This window comes from Scleropages formosus, chromosome 2 (genome assembly GCF_900964775.1).
Source record: "Scleropages formosus chromosome 2, fSclFor1.1, whole genome shotgun sequence".
In the NCBI taxonomy this organism is placed as follows: domain Eukaryota; kingdom Metazoa; phylum Chordata; class Actinopteri; order Osteoglossiformes; family Osteoglossidae; genus Scleropages; species Scleropages formosus.
The window spans coordinates 22,726,384-22,746,604 of record NC_041807.1 but is presented as its reverse complement, the minus strand read 5'-3'; the positions used below and the strand labels follow the sequence as shown (position 1 = coordinate 22,746,604).

Here is a 20,221-nt window from a genome sequence, read left to right as displayed (position 1 = left end):
GAGTGCTCTGACCCCTCCCAGTTCTGTAAAATGTTGTAAAACTCAAGAAAGGGGTCCTGGAAAATAGCACAACCTATTAGTGGAAAGTAATGAAATAATACTCATTGAAAAGCTGCAAGGTCCACATATCTGGACTGTGGCAAAAATCTGTTTTCTATTAGAATTGTATGATACATTTTATGGAATGTTCTCATTTGAAATTCATAAACAAGCTGGTAAACTTCTCAGTTAACCAGTTAAAATGCTTGCAAATTACGAACCATGAATTTATAAGCAATTATGATTTTTTAAGTTTAGCAAGTGGGTTTATGTGTATTAAGACACTCGATTTCGTCTTTCCTTTTTGGACCTTGAGTGTTAACTGACGGAAGGCGCAGTGACGCAGCAGGCTTGGCCGGGTCCCGCTGTGTAGCAGGTCTGAGGTTTGAGTCCCACTTATGGTTCCTTGCGGTGGACCAGTGTCCTGTCTGGGGTGGGTCCCCCCCTCCCCTCCCCTCCCCTCCCCTCCCCCTCCAGCCTTGCGCCCTGTCTTGCCAGGTTTGGCTCTGATTTGCCGCAACAAGCAGTTTCAGACTGTGTGTGTGTGTGTGTGTGTGTGTGTGTGTGTGTGTGTGTGTGTGTGTGTACGTGTGTTAATTGACCCTTAAAACGGGTGGGTAAAGGGCAATGTTCTCTGTGAGTGTTTTGTTGTTTCCCAACACTCACTCGGCCAATTCAACCGACGGTTCAGTCAGAAAATAAAATCACTTGACCTTTGCAGTTCCGAATAATTTTTTGGCTAGTGTGCGAACAGAAAATAACTGCTGCCTGCAAAAACCAGGGCTGTTATATTTTTTCTAAACGATAGCTGTATTAAATCCCATTAGTAATAGAATACAATAAAAACCTTATGACCCTATGTCCTTCATGGGACCTGCCTTACTGCACTGCTGTATACTTCCATTGAATTGCTTTGGGGAACATCAGAAAATACTATTCTGTCCTTTTGAAAATGTTTTTGAAATTTCTATAATTTGGACTGAAAATCGCAGTACTGCTCAAACTGTCAATTATACCAGTGTTAAAAAGATGGCTCCGCTCCCTTTATTTAACACACTGCAGGGTCCCACCTATTGCAACACCCTCAACTTCGGGCTAGGCGCCAACGATCCAGTGCTGGGCATTCCCGGAAGCGAACTGGAGGCCGACGTGGCATATACCTTCCGACTCACCATCGGCAAGGAAGGCATGAGCCCCGAGTCCACTAATCAGACGGTGAGTTTGGCCAAAGAGGCAAAGTCAGCAGCAAAATGTAAAACAGGCACTTGGCTTAATATTTTCTCATTTAAAAGTTGTGCAACGGTCAGTTATTGTGCATTATTTTTTTTTTTTTTATCATTTTTCAGACTGCCTGTGTATTTCCTATGTGACCCTAGCATATATTGTGCTGGTTTTCAGAAGCCTATAAGAACTTTTTGACTACTACCAGTTCATCCAGTTGCTTGTATCCACAGACCAAAACGATAAGTGCTTTAATGTAGTTCTCATGCAAATGCTGGTTTGTTTGAATTATGTTTTGCCTTGAGCGTTTAATTTAGAATGAGTGGAGATGACTGTGCAGGACAGTCTCTCGATTGCTAATTTGCAGCCTGCAGGTTCATTCACTGGTCTCCAGGAGGTACTTGCTCAAAGGCAAGCCTAGTGCACACGCACAGCGGGCCTGCTCACTTTTTCCTTTTGGGTAATTAAACGTCTGATTATGCATTCATTACAAGCACTTATTAGTTGCAGATAATGGTGAGGATGTGTATGTTCTGAGTCATTCATCAGAGTGAGGTTGTAAAAAATATCCCGTGGCTCTGAAGAGCTCAAGTAAATAAGTAACATGGAGAAGAATTCTTGATTCTCACAACTAAACAGCTTCAGTCCTCAGCTATTACTTTTCCATTTATCTCATGCCTATTTTCAAAACAAGTTATAATTTGTTTAATAAGCTGCTTACAGTTATTTACCTATTTATGCAGCTGGGTAACTTTTATTCTATTGCTTCAGGGTAAGCACCTGGTCAGGGGCACTATAGCAGGAATAGCCATATGAACTTAGGTCAGTGTTTAAGGTAAGGACAGTTTTAAGCCTACAGGTTTTAAAGTAAGGGCAATAACCACTACGGTTAAGGGTTCTTAGATCCTCCTCAAAGGCGATGAGTATACTGCATATGTAAAGACCGTCTCCCTGAACAGGGGATCCGAACCAGAATCAGGTGAAGATGTGAGGTGCCTTGAACATGGGATTGATGGTGCAATTTTCAGAGAGGTTTTTAATGGGATGGGTTTAGAAGCAAAGATCCCAGATCTTTTTCCCACATTGCAGAAGTTTCCTCTTATCTTAACATCCTCCTCATTGTACAACTCAACAAGCGTCTGCATCTTCACATTACTTACACACCTTCTAAAACTGATAGGAACCATCAAATTTGTCTGCTGCAGTGTGCCTTGGCTGTCTGTCCATGCACACTGTAGTCAGGGTTGGCACTGGGATTTTTGGTTCCCCTAGGCAAAAATCAGTTCAGTTCATTTACATCTCTAAATTCATAAGAAATAAATTCATAATAAATTCACTATATTCACACATACATACATTATAAGAAAATGTATTACATGTTGATGCATGCAGGTCATGCAGAAGGAAAAATAAAATTTGAATGTATAAATAATTTTTTAATGTAATTATTTATAATAAGATGCCTGTTAACAGGGGGCTGTGGTGGTGCAGTGGATTTGGCTGGATCCTGCTCTCTGGCGGGTCTGAGGTTCGAGTCCTGCTTGGGGTGCCTTGCACTGGACTGGCGTCCCGTCCTGGGTGTGTCCCTTCCACCCTATGTTGCTGGGTTAGGCCCCAGTTCACTGTGACCCCGCTTGGAACAAGCGGTTTCAGACCGTGTGTTCGTGAGAATATTATATATGCACAGAACACAATTTTTTTTTTAACAACCCAAGCTGGACTGAAGTATTTTTCAAGACTATTAAGAAAACAGATATGTTTACTTCATAGACACAGATTGTTAGAAGATAGAAAATCTCTCTTACTAAGCTGCAACATTTCAAAGACGCAGGGCTGTGATGCATCATGCAATGTTTACAAAATATATGAGGCAGGATCTTGAAGGATGTTCTTCAGTTTTCTAATAAAACTGTGTATTATTAAGCAGAATTTGCTTAAAACAAAACTTGAAGCCACCACATCCCTCCCCCGATGTGCGGTTAGACCGTTCCAGTAGCTCCGTCACTGCGCTTACTCAAGAAGGGCTCTGGCGCTATGGAATGCTAACAAGACACAGGAACAGAGCCGCGATTTCCATTTCAAAGTGTTAATATTAATATTCACGGCATGGAGGCCCACTTCAAGGCACTATGGTGTCCGTTTGAAGAGAGAGGTGGTGCTCCCCACTGTAATTAAATCGAAGCTTCCTGGGCCAAGAAGTTACAGAGATGTGTCTCTCTTTGGACCGAAGGGTGAGCGAGCTGGGTGAGCACGGCTGGTCCTTATACACAATTCTGATGGGAGGTTGTGTTCCACCAAATTTGGCCACTCCTTTATGGAAAAGGGATTAGTATCTGTAGCATTCCTCATACGGCGTTTGTTATATTTGGGGAAAAAAAGATGATACAAAGACATTAGGGACCACTTTGGATGCAGTTTTTAAAACTTATTTTTAATGGACAACAGAATCAGCAGCATACCAAGAATATACTGTACAAATGCAATACTGGTAGTCCTCAACATACAACATGAGACCCAGACTTATGACGGCTCACCCATTAACCTTATTATATTGCTGTTGAGTTCCGGCATTCAACAATGAACACTCCATCTGATGTAGACAGCCAGGGGGCAACTGGTAGTGTAGTGTAGTGGTTAGAGCTGCTGCCTTTGGACCAAAAAGTTGCAGGTTTGAGTTTCACCTGTAGCTGTAATACCCTTGAGCAAGGTACTTACCCTAAATTGCTCTGATTTCTTAAAAAGAAATAGCTTAACACTGTAAATCATTTTGGAGAGGATAGTTAAGAGAGACTTTGTTGTCATTTCAATGACATACAGCTGGTGGAGTATGCAATGAAATGAAAAAAAATATTCCTCCAGCACCATGGTGCTACATATGCAACCGCAGTTTGTCTTTTCTCCTGGTGGGCCTGTGTGCAGCCGTACTGCACTGCTGGACTTGTTTGAGTTTCCTCCAACACCTAAAGGAATAATACTTTTTTGGTTTGCTTTCACCTTTACTCATCTGCCTTTCTCTTTTTCTTGTGCGTTGCAACTGAACGTCCCCTCCCAACACATATGCGTACACACAACCCTGAAAATTGTATGGGCTTCTTTCCCCCATCCGTTTGCTGAAGGGTCTTACACAGTCAGTGGACATCATTATTTCCACATAACAAGCTCTCTGCAGAAAATGTTCTCTAAAGCAGTGGTGGTGGGTTCCTTCTAGCTGGAGCGCTCTTAATCCCGACTGGAATCCATCTCTGCCTGGCAGCAAACAGCAGGCAATCTGCCTGGGTATCTGGGTATCCATCCACCACGCGATAGAATCCCAACATTTCCTCCAGTGGAAAGAGACATCCATTTCTCACAGCTTTTGGTTATACACCAATTAACCAAAACATTAAAACCACCTGCCTAATATTGTGTAGGTCCCCCTTGTGCTACCAAAAAACCTCTGACCCATCGAGGCATGGGCTCCACAAGACCTCTGAAGGTTTTCTGTGGTATCTGGCACCAAGATGTTAGTAGCAGATCCTTTAAGTTCTGTAAGTTGCGAGGTGGGGCCTCCATGGATTGGACTTGTTTTTCCAGCACATCCTACAGATGCTCGATCGGATTGAGATCTGGGGAATTTGGAGGCCAAGTCAACATCTCGAACTTCTTAAATTTTTACGATGTGGCAGGCCGCGGTATCCGTCTGAAAGAGGCCACTGCCGTCAGGGAATCCCGTTGCCATGAAGGGGTGTACGTGGTCTGCAACAATCTTTAGGTAGGTGGTACATGTCAAAGTAACATCTACATGAATGCCAGGACCCAAGGTTTCCCAGCAGAACATTTCCCAGAGCATCACGCTGCCTCCGCCAGCTGGTTTTCTTCCCATAGTGCATCCCGCTGCCATCTCTTCCCCAGGTAAACGACACACACGCACCTGGCCGTCCACACGATCTAAAAGAAAATGTGATTCATCAGGCCAGGCCACCTTCTTCCATTGCTCCGTGGTCCAGTTCTGACGCTCACATGCCCATTGTAGGCACTTTCAGTGGTAGACAGAGGTCAGCATGGGCACTCTGCCCGGTCTGCAGCTACGCAGCCCCATATATAGCAAACTGCGATGCACTGTGTCTTCTGACACATTTCTATCACGGCCAGCATTAAGTTGTTCAGCAATTTGTGCTACAGTGGCTCTTCTGTGGGATCGGACCAGATGGGCTAGCCTTCGCTCCCCACTCTGTTGTCCTTCCTTGGACCACTTTGGGTAGGTACTAACCACTGCATACTGGGAACACCCCGCAAGACCTGCCGTTTTGGAGATGCTCTGACCCAGTCGTCTAGCCATGTCCCTGAAGGGCCCTGTGGTCTTCTCAGGGTCACACTTACATTTACATTTATTCATTTAGCAGACGCTTTTCTCCAAAGCGACGTACATCTCGTAGAAAATACAATTTGTGCATTACATTAGGAGAAAGAGAGACATAGCTGCAGACGTGTGATTTTTAAGTACAGTTAGTTTGTTTCTTTCACCAGTAGCTACATAAAACTTTCAGAACATCGATAATTCCTGATCATCTTCTTAGTAATTTTTTTTGAGATGCATGTAAACATTTACGTTACATTACAGGAGTAGCTGCGTAATGGATTTGTCCGAGCATGATCTTAAAGGTATAGTGCATGAACATTTATACCTTACATGAACTTAAGAGATCATGGGCAAAGTGAGTCTGGAAGGCGTGAGTTTAAAGACCCTTGTTAAATGTGGACAAAGATTCAGCAGTTCTGAGTGAGAGTGGGAGGTCGCTCCACCACAATGGAGCCAGATCCAAGAACCTCCATGCTTTACCTTTCGTGCGTGGGACCACCAGTCAGGCAGATGTGGAAGAGCGTAGCGGTTGATCAAGTCTTGTAGATAGCTGGGAGCAGTTTTATTGATGCATTTGTAGGCCATAACCAGGGTGTTAAATTTGATCTGGGCAGCTATAGGAAGCCAGTGCAAAAACAGGTAGAGGAGATACATGGGAACGCTTCAGCAAGTCAAACACAGCTCAGACAGAAGCATTCTGTATCAGCTGTAGAGGTTTTATGGCAGTAGCAGGAAAGCCAGACAGGAGGGAGTTGCAGTGGTCCAGACGGGATGTCACCATGGCCTGGACAAGTAGTTGCGCAGAGTATGTTGTGAGGTAAGGACGGATCCTGTAGATGTTATGCTTCATTACTGAGTACATTTACACTCACTCCAAAGCTCTAAATGTGAGGTGTCTTCACAAGCATACACTGTTAGGGTAGAGGTCTTTGTGTACTGTCGTTGCAGTACGGTGTGTTTTATTTCTGACATGTCCATGATAATGTGGAGGTATTCCCCCAGGTGTCCCCACTGTTAATGTGCAAGTGTCACATCAGACGGGTGTTCCTCGCCTTAGGTGTTGGTGAAGAGTGGCAGGATCCCCATGGTGTCACTGGAGTGCGTGTCTTGCAAGGCCCAGTCTGTCTACGAGGTCAGCCAGAACTCTTATGTCTACCTGGCTGGCTCCTGCAGCAACTGTCAGGCCTCCCACCGTGGGGTAAGTACTCTCAGGGACCAGAGAACAGCTCAGCATCCCTGCTCCCTGCCATGACTCATCTCAGGCCAGAGTCCCTGGAACATGACTCATGGAAGTTTAGACCCTGTGGTTGCCTTAGTCAGACTCCTTTAATTAACCCATAGTGATGTCATCAGTGTAGAATGGCGCAGAGCAGTGGTTTCTGTGCTCTTTTAAATAATGATGTCATCAGCGTTGAAAAAAATAGAACAAATCCAGAAGGTGCTGGATGATGTCAACTGTACTAAATTATGCTGTGGTCCATCAGTGCTAAATGATGTCAATTCTAGTGAAGAGAGCTGCGACAAGTGGAGCAGGCAGGGAATGGGTTGTTAGTGCTGAAGTGTAGTTGGTTGTCAAGTTGAGCTGGATCAGTAGGTATGATCATGGAATGAGGCCTGCATCCCCTACCCTACTGTAACCCCTGCCAGCGCTGGACGGCAATGACCCTCACCAATGAGACCCTGGTCCTGGATGCAATGACCACCACCACTGGCAGCAATGGGATGAATCTGGTGCTGCGACAGGGTGCCCTACGCGACCGCAGCTCCTACGTGTTCAGCCTGCACGTCTCTGACGACCATATGGACCGCGAGGGCGTGGCCTCCATCGTGTTGCGGTCAAACCTGCCCCCATCTGGTGGCTCCTGCTCACTGCAACCCGACGTGGCCCAGCTCAGGACTCTTGTTGACAAGGTGCACTTCACCTGTACAGGTGAGCAGTCAGAGCTTCTCCAGTTGAACATTTGGTTGCCATTTTTAGTACATTTGCAAATAGCATTTCTCTACAAGAAACTTACCTTGATACTTATTTAGTAGATTGAACTTCAGTTGTATACTGTGTACACAAAGTGACGTATAATGCAAGCTTCAGCTGATACCTGACATTTCATTGCTCATGAGTCCAGTAGGCTCCAGTGCATCATGTGAGTTGCGTTTATTTTGGGATCTGGTGAAAAAGCAGTGCACTTAGCTCAAGTGTCAATAGTGGTATGTTTTGACAAAAATAGATACATTTACTTGAAAACTAAAATATGTTTAACTGAAAAACATCTTTATGGCAGCAAAATCATTTGAAAGTAGTTGGTGAGTAGGTCTCCATCTATGTGTTTGTACCAATTCCCAGGCTACATGGACTCAGATGACAGTGAAACACCGCTGCTGTACAGCCTACTGGTGATGCGGTGCCTCAAGTCACAGTGTGAGGAGTTCTGTGTGTACAAGGGCACGAGTCCCGAACACACTGCCTTCCTGCCTGCCGGGCTGCAGGGCAACAAGTACAAGGTGGATGTGTTCGTGTTTGTGGAAGACCACCAGGGAGCAGCGGTCACAGCTCTCAACAAGTGAGCATGTTATCCACTCACATGGTCATCAACTGCACAAAATCTGTGCAAATGTCATGCACCACACACACACACACACACACACACACACACACACACACACACACACACAGGATTGCATACCTCTGAAACCAAATGTTGCTTCTAGGTCGATTGAGGTGCTATTTCCGGAGACCCCTCCTGGCTACGTAAGCCTTGCCCACTGGCTTTATGACCTGACCAACACCACCCTGAGGGACGTGCTGAAGCAGGGTGACCCCCAGCGGGTCCGTGAGCTCTGTCTGGCCCTCATTACCGTGCTCAATGAGGTAAACCCTGACTAGGGATTTGGAGGGATAATGGAGGGAAACCCTGGCCACCTGCTCATGTCACATCTCTTACCTTTCATACCTGTGTATGCAGTATGAAACTAGGTCTGGCACCGATGTAACAGAGATGGAGAGGCAGTATCGTGTCAACGCACGGAGCAACATAACCCGCGCCCTGACTTCCCTGGACCTCAACACCGTCAACGACATCCAGCAGACCTCGGCTGCCCTGGCGCAGTGCACGGTAAGAGGCAGGACAGGGGCATGGTGAGGTCTGGAGGGTATGACATGGGGGTAAGGGGATGGAGGGGGTAGCAGAACAGGAACAATTTTACATGCTTAGAGTCTCACAAAGTCAACAACCCATGCAATCATGGATGTGTCAAGGTCAGTGGTGATGGTCAGTCAAGGTTGATGTGAGCCTCATTGAAGGTTGGGTTGAAGGTGAGTTAGGGTTGGGGTAAGGCTCAATCAATGTCAGGGTGAAGCTTAGTCAAGGTAAAGCTCAGTCCAAGTCAGGGTGAAGCTCGGTTAACGTTGGGGTAATGCTCAGACAAGGATGGTGTGAAGTTCAGACGTGGTTATGGTGAGGCTTAAGGCCTCAGAGACAGGGAACCATCGTTGCTAGGGAGGCAGCTGTAGAGGAGTTATTTATGCATTTATGAGCCAAGCATACAGCATACATCTGCTTGCCCTAATACTGTGTGAATCTGCAACAGCCAATTTACACTCATGAGCATGTGTGCCCAGGTGTACAGGGGTGCTATTATACAGCAATGTCATCTGTTACTGCAAGACTAATAAGGCAGGCCTTACACTGCTGTTGGGTTTTTCTGTGCTGCGGCTTGGACATATGAGTTCCACAGCAGTCTTCTAGTTCAAGTATATGAAGGTCGTAAGCAGGGTCAGAAGGATGGCGTTCTCACTATCATTGGGTTATTGATTTATTCTGCAGCATGTGCAATAGATATTAGTGTCTGAGAACTGCATGCACTGTCCGCTCAAACCAGCAGAAAATAACTAGAGGGTAACATTTTTCTTAATCTAGACTGGAAAAAATATACAACACATCTTTCTCCGAAAATTGAACAAAAAACTGAAATTACACTGATTGATTTGATATAACAGAGCAAGGCAAGCAAACACAAAAGTTTCTTATCACCCTACTTTTCGCCAAAGTAAGTTTGCAAAGGATGTTCGTGTCACACAATTGCAGGGCATTCTCCATTGGAGGTTGATACAATTAAATCTGTCCCACTTTGAATGCGCAGTCCTGTGGGTCATTTATTGCTGGTCCTCTCATCTGAAACAGACATTCACTGCTTAAGTTCCGACAAGTACCTTAGTATACAAACATAAAATTGTGTTTCTTTGAAGAAAAGCTTCGGCGAAATGAATAAATGTAATGTAACGTAAATAAGACCGCAAAATTATTTTTTGCAATGCAAAACAGTTTATTCTTGTATCGCACTGTATCCTAAATGCAGACTCAGAGTACTTTCAAAAGTTAGATAAAATAAATGATAGACCAACACATATGGCACATATGTGAAAGAGGTGTTATAGATGCGTGTAAAAGAACACCTGAGAAAAGGGCAGAATAAACACCTATAGAAATCAATAAATATAGGAAATGCAGCCATGACCAGTGCAGTTTGTGAAAATGAACTGATGACGATATATTGATGAAGCGGCCAGCTGGCAACAGAGGAGAGGAAAACAAAAAACTCCAGACTGACATGTAAACTGGAGAAAAGAACCCTAAGGGGGACCATGGTAGACTGCCATAAAAATTGGATTTAGAGATTTGAAATATACAACCCAGTTGTTTTTTAATTTTGAGGCTGCTACAGTGCTCAGAATATGACGGGTTTTAAAGTAGGACTGGGGCTTATTCTGCCTGACCTTTAGTCTAGCAGTTTGTCAAGTAAAATTTTCTGGACAGCAGCTGATATAGGTAACATTTGCATGCGTGTTACGTGTGTGTTTGTGTGCAAGCAGGCAGTAAGCCGGGAGTTCATCTGCGAGGAGTGTCAGAACAGCACACTCAACAAGCTGGAATCCATGCTGGAGATCCTGCAGAGCGACACCAAGCAGGGCACGGTGACGCCCACCGAGATCGCCGACAATATCCTCAACATTATGGGTATGCGAATGCTGACGTGCTGCGGCGAAGCTCACACGGCAGGCTGACCCGATAGGCTAGCAGAGATGGCTAATAAAAGGCTATCACCGCAAATATGCAGCAGGCTACCGCAGCGGGCTAGGCTGGCAGAACAGGTAAACACGGGCGGCGCAGTGAGTAGCGTTGCTGTCTTGCAGCACCTGGGTGGTGCGAGAGGACGTGGGTTTAAGCCCCACTCGGCGTGTGTGGAGTTTGTATGTTCTCCCTGCCTTTGTGTAGGTTTCCTCCCACAGTCCAGAGACATGCTATTCAGGTGGATTGGTGACTCTTCAAAAAAAAAAAAAAAAGTGTGTTTCACTGGTGTATGGATGAGTGACTCATTGCAAGTAGTCTATCTAGCTAGCATTGGAAGGAAAACAAAAACTCCAGCAGACATTAAGCACTTGAAAAGTGGTCCGATATTACTACATAGTGTTTGTTGGAAGTTTTATCCGCAGTGTGGTGGAACTCATTCCTCCGCATTGAGAAGAGCCAGTTGAGGTGGTTCGGGCATCGGGTAAGGATACCCCCTGGACGCCTCGCTTTGGAGGTATATCAGGCACGGCCAACTGGGACGAGGCCCAGAGGTCGGCATCTCCCGGTTGGCCTGGGAGCAGCTGGGGATCCCCCCGGGTTGAGCTGGAGGAAGTTGCGAGGGAAAGGGACGTCTGGGCTTCTTCGCTCTCCTTATTGCCAACCTCAATCCTTGGGGACAAGCAGTCAAGAAAATGGATGGATGGATGGATAACAACACAGCGGGCTAACACTGAGGGCTAATAGAATGGTACCAGAGTAGGCTAATGCAGCAGGGTAGCACACTGGGCTCATAGAAGCCTAACACAACAACTTAATATAACAAGCGAGCACAACAGGCTACCAGCAGGCTACCACCCCTGGGGTAGTAGGCTAGCACTTTAATGTAGCGCGGCAGGCAGCAAGTTAATGCTATGAGTTAACACAGCAGGCTAAAAAACACTAATGCTAGATTTCAAAGCAGGGTAAATTTAAGGTTAGCTGTTTAACATGAGAGGCTGGCATTTATTAAATCAGAACGTATTAAAGGGACTGATGTAGCCATATCACTGGGTGCTGTACTACCAAGTTAACAGAGGTAAAACTGCTGGCTGAGTTATGTTTGAATGTATGAGGAATAATACATGCTGGTCATTCGGGGGTATAACAACAGCAGACATTACACACCGTTAAAGAAGGTGAAAATATAAAGTGACAGAGTTTGAAAAGAATGCAGTAAATAGTACACAAATAGTACAGTTACTTACATGGATCTTGTATGACCATATTTAAGCTGTGTGAGAAGTGCAAATTGTAGCAGGACTAAACACAGAAAGGTTTTTGAGTTAACACTAATAAATAAATTGCTTTAGGATATTTACTATGTCACCAGTGCAAAGTGTTCACTGCATTCTGTTAGTTTAGGAACTGGACATCAGAGGTAGAATTTTAATGTCCATTCAAGGTTGGATGTGGATTATAATGTGCACCTCAGAGGCTCGAAAGGGGCACTGCTTGAGAGAAAGATTTTTTTTGCCTTGTTTTTTGAGACCTGTACCAATTTCCAGAAGGGGTAGAGTCACAGACATTAAACTAGGACATTGAACTAAGGGGTGGTGGATCACTGTGAAGCAGAGATGTGTGGATGCCACAGGTGGGTCTGGACCTCCCTGCAAAGTCACGTTCTCCGAATTCAAGCCACTCTCCGAATCTGAAATCTCCGACCTCCCGATATCACACAGAGCCACCGCCTGCTCGCTTGATCCGATCCCATCGTCACTCCTACAGACCATCTCCCTGCAACTCTCCACCTTCATCTCTAAGATCATGAACTCCTTGCTCTCCTCTGTCTGCTTCTCATCTGCCTTCAAAACTTCTCTTTCACCTCTGTTAAAGAAACCCTCCCTGGATCTCAACTCAGTCCAAAACTATAGACCAGTCTCTCTCCTCTCCTTCCTGTCTAAAACTCTAGAACAGGTGGCCTGTGATCAACTATCTGAATTCCTCACCCAGAACCATCTCCTTGATGGATATCAGTCTGGATTCAAAGTTGGTCACTCCACGGAGACGGCGCTCCTGGCAGTGTCTAATGTTCTCCAGTCAGCTAGAGTCGCCTCCCTCTCCTCGGTCCTCATCCTCCTTGACCTGTCTGCAGTATTCGACCCTGTAAACCACCAGATTCTACTCTCCTCTCTTAGTCAGCTTGGGATCAAAGGAACGGCACTAAGATGGCTTGAGTCCTACCTCTCTGACAGATCCTACCAAGTGATCTGGCGGGGCTCCCGTTCTTCTCCTCTGCCTCTGTCATCTGGTGTCCCACAGGGCTCGGTACTGGGTGCTCTGCTCTTCTCGATCTACACCTCCTCCCTCGGCCCTGTCATTGCCTCCCATGGATTCAAATACCACTGCTACGCTGATGATACCCAGCTCTTCCTCTCCTTTCCACCTGGAGCATCAGACATTTCCGCACGCATTGCTGCCTGCCTGTACTATATGACCTCCAACTCAACCTCTCAGAAACAGAGATCCTACACCTTCCAGCTAGCCTGTCTTCCTCTCACGATCTCTCGATCAAACTGGACAACTCACTAATTTTGCCTACCTCCTCAGCTAAGAGTCTGGGAGTGATGATTGACTCAAGTCCATCTTTCTCTCAGCACATCGAAGCCACAACCTGGACCTGCAGATACATCCTGCATAACATCCATAGGATTTGTCCTTTCCGCACATTTGACTCTGCCCAACTACTTGTCCAGGCCATGGTGACATCCCTTCTGGACTACTGCAACTCTCTCTTGTCCGGCCTTCCCGCTATTGCCATCAAACCTCTACAGCTGATACAGAATACTGCTGTACGAGTTGTGTTTGAATTTCCAAAGCGTTCCCTTATATCTCCTATACTTGTTTGTGTGCACTGGCTTCCTATAGCTGCCTAGATCAAATTTAAGACCCTGGTTATAGCCTACAAATGTATCAATAAAACTGCTCTCAGCTATTTACAAGCCTTGATCAATCACTGCATCCCAACAAGACCGCTATGCTTTTCCACATCTGCCCGCTTGGTGGTCCCGCGTCCAAAAGGTAAAGCATGGAGGTTCTCGGTTCTGGTTCCGTTGTGGTTGAACAACCTCCCGCTCTCAGTCAGAACCGCTGAAACTGTCCACATTTAAAAACAATCTGAAAACTCAGCTCTTCTACTCTCAATTCGCCCATGATCTCTTAAGCTCATGTAAGGTGTAAATGTTCATGCACCATAGCTTTATGATCATGCCTGGATAAGCCTTTACACAGCTACTCCTGTAACGTACGTGAATGTTTATATGCATCTCCAAAAACAAGAAATTAGTAGGAAGGTGATCAGGAATTGTCGATATTCTGAGTTTTATGCAGCTACTTGTGTGATGAACATTGGTGCATATGGTGGAAAGACAAACTAACTGTACTTAAGAATCACACGTCTGCAATTATGTCTCGCTCTTTCCTAATGTAATGCACAAATTGTAATTTCTATGCGATGTACATCGCTTTGGAGAAAACCATCTGCAAAATGAATAAATGTAAATGTAAACAAACCCCAGCTGATGGGAGATTCTCTAAATGACCTCTTCTTTCCTCTCTATCCCTAGGCGGGCTGATCAATTTGGGAAGCCAGACGCCGCCGCCGGAGCCTGAGGACAAGCTGTGGTCGTTGAATGAACTCCACCCACTGCACGTGGCTGCGCGGGCCTACAGCCTGTCCTCAGAGCTCATGCGCATCCTCATGCACTCGCGTGTGCTCAACGAGGAGGCGCTGGTGCTACGTGGCACGGAGATCATCACCACCGGCAAGCGTGCTGACCCGCAGAGCCTGCTGTGTTATCAAGACAGCCCCGACTGCCCCTTCTCTATCCCGCATGCTTTCCGCAGTAGTCTGGGTGACCGCACCCGTGTGGTCCAGCTCCTCGTGCAGGTCGAGTCCAATCCCTTCCCCTTCAATTTCGTGGGCAACTATACCGTCTCTACCAAGGTTGCCTCCATGGAGTTCCAAACAGAGAACGGCACCCGGATCCCCGTTGCCAGCCTGGGTGACAGCCAGGCCATCACAGTTGCCGTGAACAACAGCAACGGGGTCGCAGCGCCGGAGAGGCTGCTGTCGGTGGCAACCAATGTCAGCCGCTGCAGTTCGATTATCGCCCAGATCAAGACGGGCAACAGCAACCGCCAGGCTGGCCTGCATATCAAGCTCTCCTTCAGCCCACTTGATGGTAATGCCCCTTTCTTTGAGTAGGAGACAGCGGTCACTTGGCCAGCCCTGGTGGCTTTCAGGGGTTTTAGCTTGTATACGTTATACCCTGCATAGCGTAGGAGAGTTGGGAAGTAATTTTCCTGTAATTATGAGGTTCCTGCTTTTTTTTCTTGGATCATTTAAAGGTTTGATGTCTAACATGTGTTGTTTTTATAACTGGATCAAAATAAGTTGCCGTTGCTATAATCCACTTAACATTTAATATTTCAGATAATTAGCCTGTGCATTGGAGTAGATCCCGTTCCAAAAATTTCTTCATCAGTCCACTGAGACATTTTGGGAAATTTTTTAGTAACGCTGGTGCGCTACAGGTAACACTGGTTCTTCATATATGATAGGGTGTAGATTTGGACATGGGTTCAAATCTGACTCGGTCTATGTGCAGTTTACATGTTCTCCCTCTTCATGTGGGTTTCCTCCAGTTGCTCTGGTTTCCTCCCACAGTACAAAGACATGTTTCAGATGATTTGGTGGCCCCAGATTGCCTGTAGTTTGTGTATGTGTGCGTGAATGAGTATGTGGTTGCCCTGTGATGGACCGGCACCTGTCTAGTGTGTACACTGCCTTACATACTGTGATAGGCTGTGCACCAACATGACAGTGGCCTGGACTTTCTCTACTGTGTTTCACTGCGTTCTACTGTTGCAGATGCAGATGAGCCCACCGAAGAGAACCCCTTCATCGATGCCTACCTGCACAACCACCCCTCCCCCAATGAGTACAACTGCACCCAACACAAGAGAATCAGCCTTCACATGCTTGGCGAGCTAGACCACAAGCCCTACACCTTCTTCCTGTCTCCACAGTAAGCTGCTTTCCACATGTGTGCCTTAACATACAGTACATTTGCATTTATTCAATTAGCTGATGCTTTTCCCCAAAGCAGCTTATGATTATTTACCGATTTACACAGCTAAACAATTTTACCGGAGCAATTTAGGCTAAGTACCTTGCTCAAGGATACTACGGCTGGAAGAGAGACGTGGACCTTTAGCCTTTAGGTCCAAAGGCAGCAGCTCAAACCACTACACGACCAGCTGCCTTATTTAGCAGGCACTTTTCTCTAAAGGGACGTGTAACTCAACAAAAAGTGCATTTCACAGCATATGAGAAGATCTAGTTACAGACACACAAGTGTTGTCATAACCACCACTGTTGTTGGCCCACATTATGTGAGTAGCTGCTTGTAAAGAACTGAATTAGATACATTTACATTTATTCATTTATATTCCTCAAAAGCAAAATATGTCTCAGAGAACATTACAAAAAGTGCATTACGTTAGTCGGAAGGAGAGATTTAGATGCAGATTTAAGGAAGTACAAATGTGACGGATATGTGATCCAAGTTTGAAAAACTATTTGGAGATCGGGAGAGAGGTGGGTCAGGAAGAGAGGTGTGTTTTGAGAGCCTTCTTGAATTCTGAAAAAGACTCGGCACATCTCAGAGACAGAGGGACTGAAAACTTCTGAACTTCTAGATTTGGACTTCTCGTGCGTAGGTGTTTCAAAAACGTATTCATTATGATGCGACATTATCATAATTATTATATATTGCTGCAGTTTAACTTAGATAAAATTTTAGGCATTTTGGACTAGTTTGCCCACCTGTGTCAAGTCCTTCCTGTCGCGTGAGGCTTGTTCTGTAACTTGGATTCACAAACCCAGTTCAATAACAATTGCAACCATATTTCCTTATGTCAGTCTGCTGTCCCTGATAAGATGGGACGGAGTCTCAGTTGGTTTATCTAATTTCCACAAGGCTTCACAGTGAAGGTCCCGAATGCTGAAACAGGTGACATCACTCACATGTGAATATGTAAATTAATTTCAATTCTATTCAATTCAGTGAACCAAGGCTTTCCAGGGCACTTCCCATGATTGTAAAGAGAGCCGAGAATGAGTTTTTGCATGACCGGCATCATTCTTACCCATGATATGTACCCCCCACCCCTTCCTCAAGGTACTATGATACCACCCAGGATTACTACGTGAATGTGACAAAAGGGTGCAGCCCAGGCTCCAGTGGGGTGCGCCTCGAGGTGTCCGTGTTCACATCCCTCTGCCAGTACTTCAGCGAGAGTGACAGGCTATGGCGCACGGACGGCATGCAGCCACTGGCTGAGACCACCCCCAGCCGCGCTGTCTGCAGCACCCGGCACCTCACCGCCTTCGCAGCCAGCCTTTTCGTCCCACCAGGCGCCGTTCGCTTCAACAAGCCTGTGAGTCACACCTGCTCAGTGCCACTGGACAGCTGTGGGACACAAGTGACACACATTTACAAACCAATTAATGTGCACCCACAGAACCCTTGACACCTGAAGGTCTGGTGCTTGGAGGGTTTTCATTAGTCAAGTGAGCACATCTATTAGCAGTGGCTGCAACCACATGGTGTCACCAAAATGTAGGCCTTCACTGGCACACACACACTCACACACGCTCTCCTCATATTGCAGCTCCCAGCAGCCCCCAACATTTCGGTGCTGCTCACCTGCGCTGTGGGGCTCCTCTGCTACTCGGTGGCAGCTGCCATTCTGCACCGGCTGGACCAGATGGACCTGCGGCGGGCAGCCGTGGTGCCGCTTTGCGGAAAGGACGGTCTCTTCAAGTATGAGGTGCAGGTGAAGACTGGCTGGAGCCGTGGAGCAGGTGGGTCCCAGGGGTAAGGATGACAACTGGAAAACAAGTGGGGAGAACAAGTGGCATGAATCACTTTGTAAATAAGGATAGGTGTTGTCGATCAGACTAAAGTTTGTCTCACCTTTTTTCATGATGTCAGTTGTGACTCTGGCAGTTGAACCTTATTTCCAGTGTCTCTACTGATTGTCCATGTTTGATTGATCCGTGCAGAAGGGAAACGTTCAACAGCAAACCCTCCAACTGGGCTTTACCGTATCTCTGCCATTGCTCCTCCCCTCAGGCACCACTGCACATGTGGGTATCAGCTTGTACGGTCAGGAAGGCCGCAGCGGCCACCGACACCTGGACTACAGCGGGGCCTTCACCCGGAATAGCCTGGACATTTTCCAGATTGCCACAGAGAGCAGCCTGGGCAGCTTGTGGAAGATCCGCATGTGGCATGACAACAAAGGTATTTTGTCCTGTTTGTCCCATTTGTCCTTTCCTGATTTACACTCATGTCCATATGGGAAACGTACAGGAGGGCTACTGACTCCTCGGGTTGTGCTAGGTTTGCTTTTTTGTTCGGCTGCAGCTCTTAAAAGCTTCACATACTTTATGTGGATCATGAATCCCCTTGTTTCAGTGGTAAATAGGAGTCTAATTCAAAACATTTTTAAGCCTGCAGGAATTAATTGAATTTGAGGTGTTCAACCCTGGACCAGTGTTGAGTGTAGCTGAGTTAAAGTGTCTACAGTCTTCAACCACAAGGGTTGAAGCCCCCGAACTATGAAGTTTTCAGTGTTTGAGAGATTACAGAGAGAAAATTAGCATTTACTAAGCAGAACAGAACTGTAGTGCTAATTTGGACTTGGAGCGAAGGTCTGCAGTGTTGAGTTTTATTGGGAATGAGTGTTCAAAGGACTTGGTTGCACTAGCTGAAAGGGTTCTCAGTATTATGAGTCCCTGTGGGAGAGAACGTCCACACGTTTGCATTTCATGTTCACGGCGCGCAGTTATATTTAGAGCAAAGGTCAACAGTGTTGAGCTTTATTGAAGGTGATGGTCTGTAGTTTTGAGTTCTTCTGGTTGAAAGGCCTGACAGCGTTATGAGTTGTATGAGAGGAAGTGCCCGATCCATTGGGTATAAACCATCTACGGTGCTGAGTCTTAATTAGAAGATGATAGAGAAAAGGAGGAATTTTGGTCACGGAAGAAAAAGATGAACCTTTGATGACTTAAGTAATGTGATGCGAAGCATTAACAATGCTCCTTCTCTTTCCCCAGGTCTTAGTCCTGCATGGTACCTTCAGTACGTGCTGGTGAAGGACCTGCAGACTGGAAGCAGCTACTTCTTTCTTGTGGAGGAATGGTTGTCTGTGGACAACGAGCAGATGGACGGCAGGGTGGAGATCGAGGTGGAGGCCACTGGTAAGACTTTGTGCTGCTCTCTAAGATTCATCCTGTTCAAACTCTTCTTTTCATAGACCCAGTGCTTAGCAGAGGAGAAGTACCTGTGAAAGATGGGGACCAAGGATTGAAATCACTCTGTATACTGTGGTTCTCCAGAGTGTGCTGTGCAGTCCACAAGTATGAGTCAAAGGCTCCCCAAGTAGACAGCAATCATATCTGAGCAAGGCTAAGTTTAAGTCACTGAGATATAATAGTCTGTTCGGAACATTAAAAAGAATTAAACATGCCTACGGTTTGCTCACATAAAACGCTCGGTTACCGATTTATGTCTTCGCATGAATCTTGTCTCATCAAGCCACTTTATCACACCTTCGGAGGTGCTGCAGTTTCTTTTTTCATAGCTACGTATGGTATTTGTAATGTCACTCTTTTTTTGTTGTGATGAAATACTTTTTACCTTGTTTTTTACCTTCTGTATTTACAATATCTCGTCATTTCCGATAAAAATCACTGCCTGAAAGTGTCCTTTTGCATTAATGTGCTTTCCTACGGTAAAAGTTAATTTAGTGGCATTGATTCCAGTCTGTCACACCACATCCTGAGAACAAATAAGAGGAACCAGATAAAAACATGGAGCCTGACATGAGATTGGAGTTCTGATCCAGACTAGAGCTTTCATCCAGAGGCACCACCTGGAAATCTCACCAAACGTGACTGCACTTTTCACGTTGTGGTTTTAATTCATTACGAACTTCGCAAAAAGTTGTCACTTGGGAAAAAAATATTTTTCACATACATACCTGTAGTAAAATGTGGAAATTTTAGCACAACATTAGCTGAGAGACATGCCTAAAAGCTGTCCACTTTGTTTATCAGTCAGCTCCCACATGTCAGGACTTATTGGGATTGCCTGTTCTTCGTATTTAGCCTTTAGTTTCTCCGTCGTCGTCCCACAAATGAACATATGCCCCATGTACCCCCTAGCCGAGGCAGACCTCTGCGAAATCCCTCGCCTCCTCAGATGGGAGTTGCAACGCGCTGTGTCCGACAGCCACATCTGGATCTCGCTCTGGGACCGCCCGACGCGCAGCCCTTTCACCCGCCTGCAAAGGGCAACGTGCTGTGCCCTGCTGTTGCATCTTGTTCTGCTGGCTAACGCGGTGTGGTTCAGCACTGTGGCCGACAGGAACCTGGATCACCGGGCCTGGAGGTACGACACAAGAAGTAATGCACCGTGGGAATGGCTTAGTATAACCAAATGTTTGG

The 20,221-nt window shown here is 46.0% G+C and overlaps 1 protein-coding gene across 4 annotated transcripts in view; it reads left to right on the top strand.

Moving 5' to 3' along the window:
- The window catches only part of pkd1a (polycystic kidney disease 1a), an 80,879-nt gene that overhangs the window by 42,870 nt on the left and 17,788 nt on the right, over nt 1-20,221 (top strand). For all 4 annotated transcript variants that reach the window (XM_029259352.1, XM_029259351.1, XM_029259360.1 and 1 more), the window contains 14 exons: nt 1,102-1,254; nt 6,657-6,797; nt 7,247-7,529; nt 7,941-8,157; nt 8,306-8,465; nt 8,560-8,709; nt 10,467-10,611; nt 14,268-14,885; nt 15,575-15,731; nt 16,887-17,145; nt 17,380-17,572; nt 17,844-18,014; nt 18,830-18,973; nt 19,940-20,165. In XM_029259352.1, coding sequence (XP_029115185.1) covers nt 1,102-1,254; nt 6,657-6,797; nt 7,247-7,529; nt 7,941-8,157; nt 8,306-8,465; nt 8,560-8,709; nt 10,467-10,611; nt 14,268-14,885; nt 15,575-15,731; nt 16,887-17,145; nt 17,380-17,572; nt 17,844-18,014; nt 18,830-18,973; nt 19,940-20,165 — 3,017 coding nt within the window. The remainder of the gene's footprint in view (nt 1-1,101; nt 1,255-6,656; nt 6,798-7,246; nt 7,530-7,940; nt 8,158-8,305; nt 8,466-8,559; nt 8,710-10,466; nt 10,612-14,267; nt 14,886-15,574; nt 15,732-16,886; nt 17,146-17,379; nt 17,573-17,843; nt 18,015-18,829; nt 18,974-19,939; nt 20,166-20,221) is intronic.